Genomic DNA, 13,831 nt, shown 5'->3' on the forward strand with positions numbered 1-13,831 from the left:
TGTTTTCATTTCTCTTTAAGACACACAGAGAAAGGGGTAGCTATGGTTAACATTGTGCCAAATGTGCCTTTTCAGTGCTTTCTATTGCACTGTTTAGGAGATATCCTCTTTCCAGCTCATTAAACCTGCTTGTATTCCCTTTCTCCTCCCCATGCACACGCACTAGCCTTCAGGAACGTGCTGTGTTCTTGCAAGCTTCCAATTACACTCCAGGCTCCTCCACAGAGGGGGCGCCTTGTATGTATGTATGTATTAGACATGGTAATTCAAGGCCGCTGCTAGGAGATGGCCTTCTTTAGTCTCTGAGCTGGGCAAATATAGAAAAGTAGCCCAAAAAACAATAATGTATTCTCTTGTTCGCATTTAGGAATTTATTACCCATATCAACCAGAATTAGAAAGCTGCATTCTTTTGAAGAGTGATCTATTGAGCTATTTTAATGCTATGAACCTGGAAAGGTGATGACAGAAATGTTGAGGGGGCCATCAGTTCCTGCAAATACTACAGGTGCATTGTGTTCATTGTTCAGCCTTTCGCTGCGCTTGCCATCAGGCGCTCTTGACCAATCTCAAAATTAAACAGCAACTGACTTTAAAGGCACATTCCACTTTTTGCAAAAAAAATATTATATGCACCAATATTGCGCATTTATTATTTTTCTTTTTTTTGCAACTTTCAAAGCATTACAGCCACCATCAGTGGCTCTTTTGCAAAACACATGTTCCTCCAGCCTAGGGTTGCCACCTTTTCTTCCAGCGAAACCCGAACACTCTAGCGATGCATGGAAATTTTTTTGGGAGAATGAGTCGTGGCTTATTCATATGTACATAGCGCCACCCATTCATATGTAAAAATCTCAGTAGAGACTATTTTTAGTGGGGGGTCAGTAGCCCCTATCTTATTTTAGTTGCCCCTGTCTGCCTGACATCATGTGTCTGGGTTCCAGCTGCCATGAAACCCGAACACAGCATTCAAAACCCGAACTGTCCGGGTGAATCCTGGACAGGTGGCAACCCTACTCCAGCCCCCGATCTGTACGGAAGTAAAGACCTGCAGTTATGGGGCTGGAGGAAGTTATCAATGAATTGATAACTCCATCAGTGTGGTGACCTCATGGCACTTGTACTTAATTGAGAACTATCAGTCCCTCAGTGTCAGATTGGAATTGTAGTTTTTTAATTTACAGATAATGTTAATATATATGCAATAATGTGTTAAGCTGAAGAAACAATCAAATATATACAGTGAAATATACAACAATGATTATAGGCTGAACTCAAACCACAGTGAAATAAAGTCCAAAAGGAATCAAATGATGCGGCGTAGATAACGAATCAAACAATGCGATGCAATGCGTACAAACAACATGAGCAGTCCTCCGATGCAGACTTTATAGTGTGCAGGACAACAGACTGTTTGATAATCCTTCACCTCCACCAAGTGAATGCACAAATTGCAAAGGAGTGCTTGCCTGGGTCTGTGGACCCACAGAGTAGGTCTCAAGTGGGTTTTCCCTTTCTTAAGAGGGGGAGGGAGGCCCGAAATACCAGAATAAAATAGAACCTTTCAGGTCGTAGATACGCTCATCAGATCGTAGAGAAAATAAGCAGAAGACACAGTATTCGATAAAAACAGGTACTCACACAATGGCAAGAAATAGTCAGCATATAAGATTTCCACAGGGGATTCCCTCAATGTACTAGAGTACACTGAAGTGATGACGTCAGATGCTCTGCCCATCGGTGGCTGTTTGAAATTTGAGCAGTTTTCGCGCTTGTGCGCCCGCTGGTGCGTGCCCAGCCTGCGTCTAGAAGGCTACCGTCCGGCCGTTTATGTACAGCCGCTGGACAGGAAGCAGGTAAAGTCCATCTCCGGGCAAAGAAAAAAATTACCCTTGCAGTGGGTCTGTCCCCTGAACTGCAAGGGTTAAGTACTTGTTTTTTCTAGGGAACTCAAATGAGGCCTCTTTCACACGGGAGGTCAGATCAGGTCCGCCTGTCAGTTTTTCAGGCGGATCTGACCGGAGGTCCAATGTTATTCTATGGGCAGCTGGATCTAAATGGATGTGCTTCCTTTTAGACCCGATTTACCCGACTCTGTCTACGTCTGGAAAAAATAACAGAACAGAGTTTAATTTTGGCGGATCTGATTGTGACGGATTGGGGGTACTCTGATGTAAACAGACACATGTCCACTTACATCTGCTTCCCCATGGACCTAACAAACTGACCTTACACGGGTCTGTAAAAACCGAAAGGACATGGGTGTCACAAGAGCAACATCCGTCCCGTACTGATCTGATCAGCAGGGGATCTGTGCACGGATACCCTGCAGATCTGAACAGACAGCGCCCATGTGACAGGGACCTAAAGCTGTTTCACTTACCTGATCCCAGATCCTGTGGCGGTCAGCGCTCACCTTTCTTCTCCTATGCTCCGAATGTTGAAATATCAGAGTCCTCACGTCTAGGCCAGTGGACCTGCATAAGATGTGATGACGTCAGCGGTCCATAGACTGCCAGAGTTAAGGGCAGAAGAGGCTACAGGGATGGTCTAGCAGCCTGTAGGGAGACGGCAGAACCGAAGATCAGGCAAGTATAACAGCTTTTATAGTGTCCCCTAGACAAGACGAGCGATGGGGTCAGGGGAGATGCGCTTAAAGGAGATTATACAATCAGATTGTACAGTGTATGCTCAGCCTAAAGCTAGCCATACACTAGTAGATTTCTGAACTAAAGATCCTTCTTTACCACCCAATAATGGCATCAGACACTTGGAGGGTTATTCACAAAGCTTCCGTAGGCAGCCAAGTGAACACCCAACCTGAAGAGAAGTGAGCCGGACACTGTTCGGCTATTCACTACAGGCTTGTAGGGCTGATTTCAGCCGTACGACGGTTGAAATCAGCTGTAAATCGGCTGGCTTCGGTTCGGCTGAGCCGAAGTGCAGAGGGAGTTCGACTCAGCCGATCCAACATCTGGATGTTGGATCGACCGAACCTCCGTGAGTGATAAATGATCAATGAAAAAATAAATAAAGATTTCAAAAAAGAAAAAAAAAATATTGAAAAAATTAAAATAAAGATTATTGAAAAAATAAAAAACAATGAAAAACAAAACAAATAAAAAACCCCGAAACAGTTAGGCGGAGCTAGCAGTGACAGCTAGCTCCGCCCAAATGTTTCCTATTGGCTGGGACCTGCTATTTGGCACCAGGTAATCTGATCTGGGGGCGCTGATCTGTTATTGCAACTGGCCGGAGACAGCCGTGAGATCACGGCTTGGTTCTGCCCAGCTGTCAGTTGCAAGGCTTTCGGCCCGCCTATGGCCGGCCCGCTTTGGGTTACACCTCGGCTCAGTTAAGCCGAAGCATATGCCTTCGGCTTGGCTGAGCCGCTCGGCCAGCTTCGGGAGCTGTACAAGCTATAATGAATAGCCTGTACAGCAGCCCTTCGGTTCTACTGCTCCGGTGGCCAGAGCAAGCCGAAGGATCAGCCGGAGCTATGGCTGATCCTTCAGCTAGCTTTGTGCCCAACCCTATTGATGAGTGTCAAACAAAATGTTGGCTTTGTTTGAACATTCGATTTTGGAATGAATGGAGTTTCCAAAACAAAAACCTTATGCACTGTTAGAATTTCGTTCATGCGTTCCAGAAATTTTTCCATCCTGCACCTTCGTTTTTTTTGTCACTATGGTCGAAATCAATTATTGATTTGACCCCATCAAAGTCAAACGTAAGAGCTTTTGTATATAAAAGTTTGTTCGGAAATCTACTAGTGTATGGCCAGCTTTAGGGTCACCCTACAGGTTACAATCTGACCATACAATCTCTGGACAATGAACTTTTGATTTACCAAAGTTATGTAATATGAGGGGCTACCTAATCTAGCCAAACGATTTGTTTCCAATTAGGCATAGCCTTGTACTACTCTTGTTGGTAGATCTAAGGCACCATACACACACGCTCAAAAAAGTTCCGGGAGCTTCTCTGGGGCGTTTTTGCGCATGTTTGGCCCCATAGACTAGAACGGAAAAATCTGAAAAACGTGCAACATATATTTTTGTGCGTGGTTTTGCACATTTTTGGTCGTGTTTCCCCATTGTCGACAATGTCTTTGATCTGCTAGCCAAGACATCTTCATGTGAGCATGTGAACGTTTAAAGTGCGTGAAAATATGCAAAACCCCCCCACGCAAAACACACTAAAAGAAAACGGGTGCAAAAACGCTGACGCCTAGGTGTGAACACAGGCTAAAGGTCCCCACACACCTTACGATAATCGTACGATAATTGCGGGAAATCCCGCGATCGTACGATTATCGTAAGGTGTGTGGAAGCCGTGCGACCTCTACTACTGTAAGGTCGCACGACTTTAAACTTACGGACATGTTTCAAAACCCGCCGAGCGTCGTACGAAGTTCGGCGGGTCTGTAGCATGTTCGTAAGATAAAAGCCGGACGGGCCGGTGTGCGCAAGCGCACACTGCCCGTTCGGCATTGCGGTCATCGGAAGCCCGCCCCTCAGGGGGCGTGGCTTGCGATCATCGCAAGTACGATCTGCCTAGGCAATATAGGCAGATCGTACGGTTTTTTTAAGTACCTTACAACCATCGCAAGACAAAAGTCTTGCGATGGTTGTAAGGTGTGTGCCCAGCCTAAAGCTGATTGTACAATCAGAATGCGACCTGTGTGGCGGGCTTTAGGGGGAAATTGGTTGGTATAGGAGACTTTGCCTTATTAAATAAGCTTTTATTTTGCACACAGTGCCATGAGTCCTGGATTCTCTATTTGTAATCCCAGTATCACCGCAGAGTCCGCAGGTGACCGTATCTGACACCTGACTCCGGATGGTGTCCCTTTCCTTTGCAGCAGATACTCTTGCATGGGCCTGACGATCACCATCTGCTGTGTTCGTGCCACCTTCCTGCCAGGAACACTATAGCGCATTCTCGGCCGCAGAATGGGTTAAAAGTGAGCCAAACATGATGCTCCCAGTGCGAGTTGGGCAGGAGAAGATGCCGGAGGGCAGACAATGACAAGAACACACTCCACTGAAGAGAGAAAACTATCAGCTACAGTGTAACAATCCCCTCCCCTCCTGTATAAAAAAAACGTTTAACTGAAGGCGAGTAGGGAACCAATAAGGTGGGAGGGCCTTATCTCTTTTTTTTCAAGCTGATCTGAAGCTCCGCCCCATTCTGGAAAACCAAAAAGGTAAAAAAAAAAAAAGTTAGCCGATCTCCTCCACCTCTCCTCGGCCTTGCACGTCATGCTGTTTTCCTCCATCTCATGCCAGTCGCCGCCCCTTTCTCTCCCAGCCCCCGCCTCTTTGTTCCAGTCCCCGCCTCCTACTCCCAGTCCCCTCCTTATTGTCGAGTGTTGTTTGTTTTTTTTCCTTCCACCTTCACTCCATCTCCGTTTCTATATAAGCTTCCCGGACCGTGCCCGGACAGATCCAGAGAGAGGAGACTCAGCCCCGAACATCTTCCTGCCGTTCCGTAGCGATCACCATGGCCACTTTCAACATCGCGCTGCAGGAGGACAGTATGTCAGCGCTGCCAAGGCTGGCACCGAGCTCCGCTGGACGGGGTGTGTGCCGAAGCTTGTTTGGCCCCATCGATCACGACGAGCTGCGATCGGAGCTCAAGAGGCAGCTGAAGGAGATCCAAGCCTCAGACTGTCAACGCTGGAACTTCGATTTCGAAGCCGGTGCCCCCCTGAAAGGCACTTTCTGCTGGGAGCCTTTGGAGAGCAAGGAGATGCCAAGCTTTTACAGGGAGAGCAGGCTTTGCCCTGCCACCACTACTCCTGCGCCCAGGCAGCAGCAGCTACAGCAGAGCCCCCTGTGCAGCAGGCTGGCAGTGACACAAGGAGATGCCAGGGAAGAAGCACCAGCAGAGGCAGTTGGCCCACGAGAAAGCCCCAAATGCGCAAAGGAGAACGCGGATAAGGCTGTCAAGAGATGCCAGGGAGTTAAAGGGCCAAGCAAGTTCTCAACTCGGCTCAGGAAAAGGGAGAGCTGCCTTGTCATAACCGGTAAGATCGCTCAATGCTTTATAACGGGATCTAACGCCATAAACTTGGCCATACCCTGGTAGAATTCCGTTCTGCAGAGCATTCCATTTTGCCATCCTTGGGTCAACTTTGAAAGACCTTAAAAAATGTATTCCGGACCTTCAACTTAAATGGAATACTGGGTGTATTAGACAGGTTTCTGTTAAATTTAGCGCATGCACATCACAGATCATTGCGTCAAAAATTGCAATCGCAGGTAGAATTGCGTTCGTTCAGATGAGAAACATTTTCCATCCAACTCCTCCAATTTTTCTGGTCGGTACAGTCGAAAGTGAATGTCCATTAGACCCCGCTGACTGAAAAATTGAACAAACATTCCGAAAATTAAAATGTCCGAACAAAATTCTTCTAGTGTATGGCCATCTTTGGTGTGTAAAAAACGATCCGATAGACTGAGGTGCTGGCTAGTTAGATGTCAATATACTGTAAATGTATAGATAAGTATTGGAGGTAGGCTGCCTTTATTTGTTAGATATCAATATAATGTATATGTAAAAATAAGTATTGGAGGAAGGCTGCCTTGTTCCGTTGAATATCAATATAAATGTATTGATGAGTATTGGAGGAAGGCTGCCTTTTTCCATTAGATATCAATATAAATGTATTGGAGGTAGGCTGCCTTGTTCCATTAGATATCAATATAAATGTATTGATGAGTATTGGAGGTAGGCTGACTTAATTGGTTAGATATCAATATGCTGTATATGTGTAAATAAGTATTGGATGTTGGCTGCCTTTTTCCGTTAGATATTGATATAAATGTATTGATGAGTATTGGATGTAGGCTGCCTTGATTGGTTAAATGTCAGTATAAATGTATGGATGAGTATTGGAGGTAGGCTGCCTTGATGGGCAAAATATCGATATAAATGCATTGATAACTATTGGATACAGGCTGCCTTGATCATTTTTTTTATATCAGTGTATAGGTAACTATTGAAGGTTGGCTGCCCTGATCAACCGATCAGATAACAATATAAATGTATTGATAACTATTGAAAGCTGGCTGCCTTGATCGGTTAGATACCAATATAACTGTATTGATTCCTTGACCAGTTAGATATCAATATAACTGCATTGATAACTATTGGATACAGACTGCATTGATACTTTATATATTGATATTAATGTATTGATAGCTATTGAAAGTTGCCTGCATTGATCGGTTGAATACCAGTATAAATGTATTGATAGCTATTGGAGGTAGGCTGACTTAAATGGTTAGATATCAATAAACATTTATTGCTAACTAATAGAGGTAGGCTGCCTTGATCGACTTGATGTTTTTTTGTTTGTGATAGAAGGTCTTTTTTTAGTACCATATGGCCGTATGATTGATAAATACTGAAAAGTGTGCTGACATTTGAAATAATAAACCTTGATTGCTTGCTGTAGCAGCTCCAACTCTGTGTGATGTTTAATGTCTCCTGATTGTTGTAGCAAACAAACCTCAACATTCCCCTAATCAAGTTTATTTATTTTCCTTTCAGACTATTTCCCCAAGAGGAAAAGGCAACAAGCTCCCAAAATCGACAGTCAAAAATCAGTCAACGCCATTTGCACTTTGGAACAGACCCCCAGAAAAAAAATCAGATGAAGCTCCGGTGAGTAATCCAGGGGTGGGATCCATGTAGAATATACAGCCAAATAATCCCAATCTCTCGTGTCTGTAAATAGAACGTAAATTACAAATGTGACCTGAGGACAGCTTGGTTTGTGGCTTGGGGGGGGGTATGGCAGTAATTTGCAAAAGTGCAGGATTGTCTTTCTGAGGTTGTTTTGGTTGTAGAAAGTGGGAGTTTGCTCTTTTTTTTTTTCATTGCAGTTACTCAATCTCTTTAGCTCCTCCTTGGAAAGTTCTTTTAAAGAAGAAAAAAAAAAAAGTTGCAAAACAAGCTGTGCTGGCGGGAAAGGCGGGAGGGGGGGTTACAAGAAGGGAAGAATGTGGGGGAAGGGAGGCAGAGCTGGAGAGAGAAGCCTGTTTGCAAGATAAACAAGGGCAGGGTCTTCTATTGGCAGGGAGCTGGAGGAGAAGAGAGGGCAAGGGGAGAGGAGATTGAGATGTTCCATAACACTGCTGCCTGTGTATGCTCGTGCACACACTGTATAATAATAACCGTATTTTTCTTCAATGTTTCAGGTTCATTTCATGAAAGGCCAGAGAGGATTGAAAAAAAAAACAAACACCTCTCTCCCGTCTCCCTTACCAGATCAAGGAGCAAAGGGGAAAGCGAGACTGCAAAAGAGAACTCTTTATATGCTGGACTGCAGCGATCGTTTTAACGAGAACGCTTGCGAGGAGGTGGTCGGTCCAGCTTGGAATGTGGACTCAATCAGAGCGGTGTTTCCCAGCTCCCTTTGTATTGCACGCACTGTGATACTTATCCGCACTCAATATTTGGATGTCTATTCTAGCTTTTGTTTTTTTCCTTTACACAAAAAAAAATCACACACACAAAAAAAAAAGATCAGATTATACTTAACTGAGAAAAGAAAGTAAGATCGGTGAGGTGGTCTGCACCTATGCTGTAAATGTACCTACCACCTGTGCAAAACTGTATTAGAGGGGATGGCAACTTTGTTTTTTTGGTTCTCTAACTTCACGGCCCCTCTTAGGCTTTGGCTAAGGCTACACGAGTGATTAAATCTCTTTGTTAGCACCCGATGCAACATCGCACGTACGCTGTAAGCGTGTTTTTGCTGTGTTGCCCACCTCATCTGAATCGCAATAAAGAAGTGCATGACCTTTTTTGAAATCAAATTGCACCACAAAACATAAAAATACATTACCATGCGTTGTGGTGCGATTAAAGGCATATGCAACAGCTAGGTGCGCTGGGGTGCCACTAGGAAAGGATGGTACTGTATTGCACCCAACAGTGTCATGCACCATCTTGTGCAATGCGTAAATGTGAACAGGGGGCTTACTGAGAGATTTAAGCACTTATAGGCAAGTTATCCAATATGCAGCACTCTTAAATAAATGTGATGATAATGAAATAAATTACAACAAGCATCTAAATCTCTCAGTAGCAGAGAGATTTGGGCCCCATTCTCACTTGCGATTGGGTGAGTCTCACAAATTGCTCTGGAATACTCATGCCAACAGCTGTGGGCCGGAAGCGCTATACAAATCATTGACAGTTGACAGCAACCGCATGTGTTTATCGTGTGGATATGCTGTGATTACCCGCGGATGACCCCCCCCCTGGACGCAACATGGGCACCCCTGGGTAATTGCAGCATGTCTGATTACATGGGAACGGCTATTTGCTTGAGTCTCACCCATTCGGCCTCTGTAAACGAGGCCTTGCCCGTGTAACGCTAGGCTTATTCTGAATTTGAGGAGTTGTAATGTAACAACACAAGTTGGTTTATTTTATTAAAAAAAAGTCGTTCTGAGTTCTAACCCTGGAAACCGGTCAGCTTTCATGAGCCCATCACTTGAGGCTGCTGACGGCTCCTATCTGAATGGCTTCCATGGTTTATTGCATGCCACTGCTTTTAAATTTTAAATAAGACCTGCTGGTTCCCAGTTGTAGCTTATGCAAACCAATAGACATGTACAAACCTTATATGTAGCATTTGTTTGTATAATCATGTTTTTTAAGCAACTATGTAACATAAAACAAAAAGATAAGTTATATATTTATATAACGTGTTGGATTTATTCCAATGTTAAGCCATAATATTGGCTACAAAACGGTTATAGAGATTATACGTATGTCTCCATTTGGAGAGATAAAAAGTATGTGTTCAATAACTATGCATGTACAGTTCTTTACTATATTTTATTGTGATTGTTTGTTTTAATTTGCAAAAAAACCTAATGTACAGAATATTGCTATATCAGCAATGAAAAGTAAACTATATGACTTTTATACCTATATTTTCTTGTTTGAGTAGTTTCTTTGCAGTTTAATAGTTGGGGGTGATGGGCGTGTCCTGGGTAATTAAACTTCAGTATCCCAGGAGTGGACCAATTAATATGGAATGTAAGAGCCAGACTGTCAGATCCAGGAGCTAACAGGACTTTTTAGGAGCTGGCTCCAATGACAACAATTAGAGAAAACCTCAAAAGTTTTTAAGAAGCATTGGCTACCTAGCACCTGGAATTTTGTTCAGCACTGCAGTAACCTATGACACTCAATTAGAATCTGACTGTGGTGAGTCAAAAACTGATTGCTGTGGGTTACTACTAAAGATGAGCTCAGGTTCCGTCCGGGTTTGCACCAAACACATGTTCATTGAAACCCAGAAGGAAGCTGCCAGTGTCAGCCCAATCAGCTGCGGCCAGGGCATTCCCTGCTCCACAGCTGCACGTAAGCAAAGGGGAGGGATGCTGGTTATCGGCCATATAAGGTCAAAGTCACTGACCAAATATGGCCATGTGGCCTTATAAGGTCTATGATGTCACCAGCATCCCGTCCCTTTGTTTACATGCAGATGCAGGGCAGGGAATATCCCAGCTGCAGCTGATTGGGTGGCACTGACAGCTTCCTTTTAGGTTCTGACCGAATCCATGCTCATCCCTAGTTCATACACTACTACTGAAACGGGTCTGTGATTGGTTGCTTCTGGTAACTACCATTTTGTTGTGGTTGGAGTTTGGTACTACATGAATCTGGACACATTTAGGTTGATTTACTTCCGTAATAAAGACGGGTCACTTAGTTTAGTAAATATGATTAAACTGTTTCACCATGACTCCCTAATCACATACAAGTGAAATAAAATAATGGATTTTCCTTCACATGATTGGATGACTGAAGTGAACATGTATGTATAGCAGTGACGTGCGGTACCTTTTGGTTTCGGGTGAGGCATTCCCCAGCCTCACCCCCAGCCCGATGAAGCCCTGCCCCAGCCAGCTGAAGCTCCAACCCCATCTGCAAAAGCCCCAGGACCCAAGCTAGTGTGAAGGAGGGAGGAGACGGAGGAGCCTCCCTGTCCCTCACTTGTTCGTCAATGCTGAGGCATCGAGATTGATAGCCTCAGTGTTTGTTTGTTTTTCCTTCTTTTTTTGATTGGACAGCTTGGATCAATGTCAGTCTCTACAGATCAGAGACTGTGACAGCTCTTGCCTCACTAGTTAGGTTACACAAGCAGTGGGGAAGTCCGCTGCTGCGTAACCTAACTTACCTCTCAAAAGCCGGATGCAGCGCTGCCTGTAATTAACAGGCAGCACTCCACTCCATCCATGACAGGTTACACAGGCTTTCCCTGCTGTATAACCTGCTAGAAGCCGGTCTGAATGGAGAAAAAGCTGACAGCTTCAGACTTGAAGCTGACAGCTTTTTCCTCCATAATACTAGGTGAGGCCCTGCCTTCCCTGACCGCACGTCCCTGATGCATAGCATAAAACTTTTTTCCATTTGAGAGTAGAGAATGGTTACAACCCTTGAGACGTTTTCAGTGCTGCCTGTTTTACCTTTACGTAGATTCACCCCCTTTTTTTATTTAGGACTCATTCAGACGGCATGCATGCCCATAAAAAGACCTGATCTCGGAAGGGACAGGTGCTGCGTGTAATTGCATGCAGCCGCCTGTTTTTCCCTATGGGAGGACGCGCCTGCACGCAATTAGACACTGTCACTTGCAAACTCAAACCTGCACAACTGTGTGGGTCTAGGTGTTCACACTTGGACAGTGTGTGCGCAAATACAGGAAGCACATGTCCCTTCCAGGATCAGGTCTTTTTACGAGCGTGCATGCCTTACGGACGTGTATGCCTGTCTGAATAAGCCCTTTTTCTGGTGACTGTTATTGTCAAGATAGAAAATAATGGGAAATTCACCAATAAGAGATGAGGGTAAATCTTTCAATGGGACACTCTTCTCTCCTTGTAGAAAATTGCTCCTAAATCATGTTGTGGATCTTGGACATGAAGTATAGGGAAATCTTCCCAATGGAACACACACAGCAAGGAATAAGGCCACATGCACATAACCGTAAAAAAACTAAACCTTAAAGTGCAGCATGTTTTGTTTATGGATCGGAATAAAGGTGTATTGTTTTCAATGAGTATATGCACACAGTTGCGAAAACATGCGCTGTGTTCAGATCCGTAACACAATTGAAAAATCTGTCTCTAAAGGTGCCCACACACCTTACAATTTATCTGCAGATTTTCTGTGGTCAGATGGAAAAAGTGCAACAGATTGGCCCAGATGGAGATTACTCCATCCACACAGTTAAGTGTAGATGGAGGAATCTGTTGCACCTTTCCCATCTGACCACAGAAAATCTGCAGATAAATTGTAAGGTGTATGGCCAGGTTAAGTTAGGGTTGCCACCTGTGTGGGATTCACCCAGACAGTCCAGTTTTTGAGTCCTGTGTCCGGGTTTCATGCCAGCTGAAACCCAGACACAAGACGCTAAGTGCAGACAGCAACACTTTACATTTTTTGATAAATGTGGCTGCCAAGGTCCCCAGCAATTGGGGGACCTCAGGCAGCCGCATCTGCCTGAAGCTGCATCCTCCTGTGAGCTGCGGGCGCCTGTAAACAGGCGCAGGCTGGCCCACACATCTCCTCCTTTGTTTTATGACACCACGCTGCCTGCCTCCACACCCCTGGTGAGACACCGCACAGCCTGCACAGCACCCTGAAAGCCTGCATAGCCCACCTGAGTCCCCACACAGCCACCTGAGAGCCCGCATAGCCCACCCAAGAGTGTGCATAGCCCACTTGAAAATCCGCACATCTACCTGAGAGTCCACATAGCCCACCTGAGAGTGCGCATTGCCCACCAGAGAGCCCATATAGCCCACTTGAGAGCCAACAAAGCCCACCTGAGAGCGTGCATAGCCCACCCGAGAGTCCGCACATCCTCCTGAGAGCCCATGGAGTCCACCTGAGAGCCCACGGAGTCCACCTGGGAGTCCACCTGAGAGCCCGCACAGCATGGTGCCACCCCGTAACAACACAGAGTATGTAGCTTCATATAATTTGTATTGCTGTAAAATGTATTGCTGGTATTTGTAGTCCTCTATAGTCAGTCTCCTTACTCCCTCCCCTGTCTGTCTCTCCTCGCTCTCTCCTCTATATTCTAAAAAACAAAATTGCTTGCACAGTGTTAGAGTGTTCGGGTTTCACTTGAAGAAAAGGTAGCAACCCTAGTATAAGTGCATACATTTTATATGCCTACACATGCAAACAATATGTGCGCATATCCTGTCTTCCTTTAGTAAAAACCCCATACTGTGGTACACATTGAAGTGACCTTAGTGGAATTCATGCTTTTCATGAATCAGTGTGCAGAATTAGCAAATTGTCTCCCCTGGGTTATGTTTTACCCTGAAATATTTCTACTCACTTCATTAGCGTAATGGGGTTTACCCACCCCATTACGCTAGTGATAAATAAAAACAATGTAAATGACCTATCAGACCTCAAATGCACCCAAAATGCTTTTTTTTAGCTGCCTGGTTAGCCCATGAGAGCAGTGGCGTCACAAGGGGGATGCGGCGGGTGGGTCCCGTACCCGGGTGACACCATTGGAGGGGTGACACCAAAATGACTGACAGGAGAGAGAGGAGGGGACTGTCCCCTCCTCTCTCTGCCGGCGTCCATCACCAAGATGGCCGACGGCAGGCATCAGAAGCAGTGGCGGAACTACAGGCGGTGCGGGCGCCCGGGGCCTCAGGCTCTGGAGGGGCCCAGCAAGTTGCCGGCCGCCGGATCGTTATCCAGCGCGCGGCGGGCCCCTGGTCTCTCCGCCGGGAGTGTCGGATCATCCGTTCATCCGACACTCCTGG

The 13,831-nt window shown here is 45.3% G+C and overlaps 1 protein-coding gene across 1 annotated transcript; it reads left to right on the forward strand.

Moving 5' to 3' along the window:
- Positions 1–5,498: 5,498 nt before the first annotated feature.
- On the forward strand, positions 5,499–8,520 carry LOC108792099 (cyclin-dependent kinase inhibitor 1C-like). Its single transcript, XM_018562788.1, has 3 exons — positions 5,499–6,033; positions 7,563–7,676; positions 8,213–8,520. Exons 1-2 carry the CDS (start codon positions 5,508–5,510, stop codon positions 7,667–7,669), a joined length of 633 nt encoding a protein of 210 aa, XP_018418290.1. The 5' UTR covers positions 5,499–5,507; the 3' UTR covers positions 7,670–7,676; positions 8,213–8,520.
- Positions 8,521–13,831: the final 5,311 nt, after the last annotated feature.

Source organism: Nanorana parkeri, unplaced genomic scaffold (genome assembly GCF_000935625.1).
Source record: "Nanorana parkeri isolate BGI_ZX_2015 unplaced genomic scaffold, ASM93562v1 scaffold600, whole genome shotgun sequence".
Lineage (NCBI taxonomy): Eukaryota > Metazoa > Chordata > Amphibia > Anura > Dicroglossidae > Nanorana > Nanorana parkeri.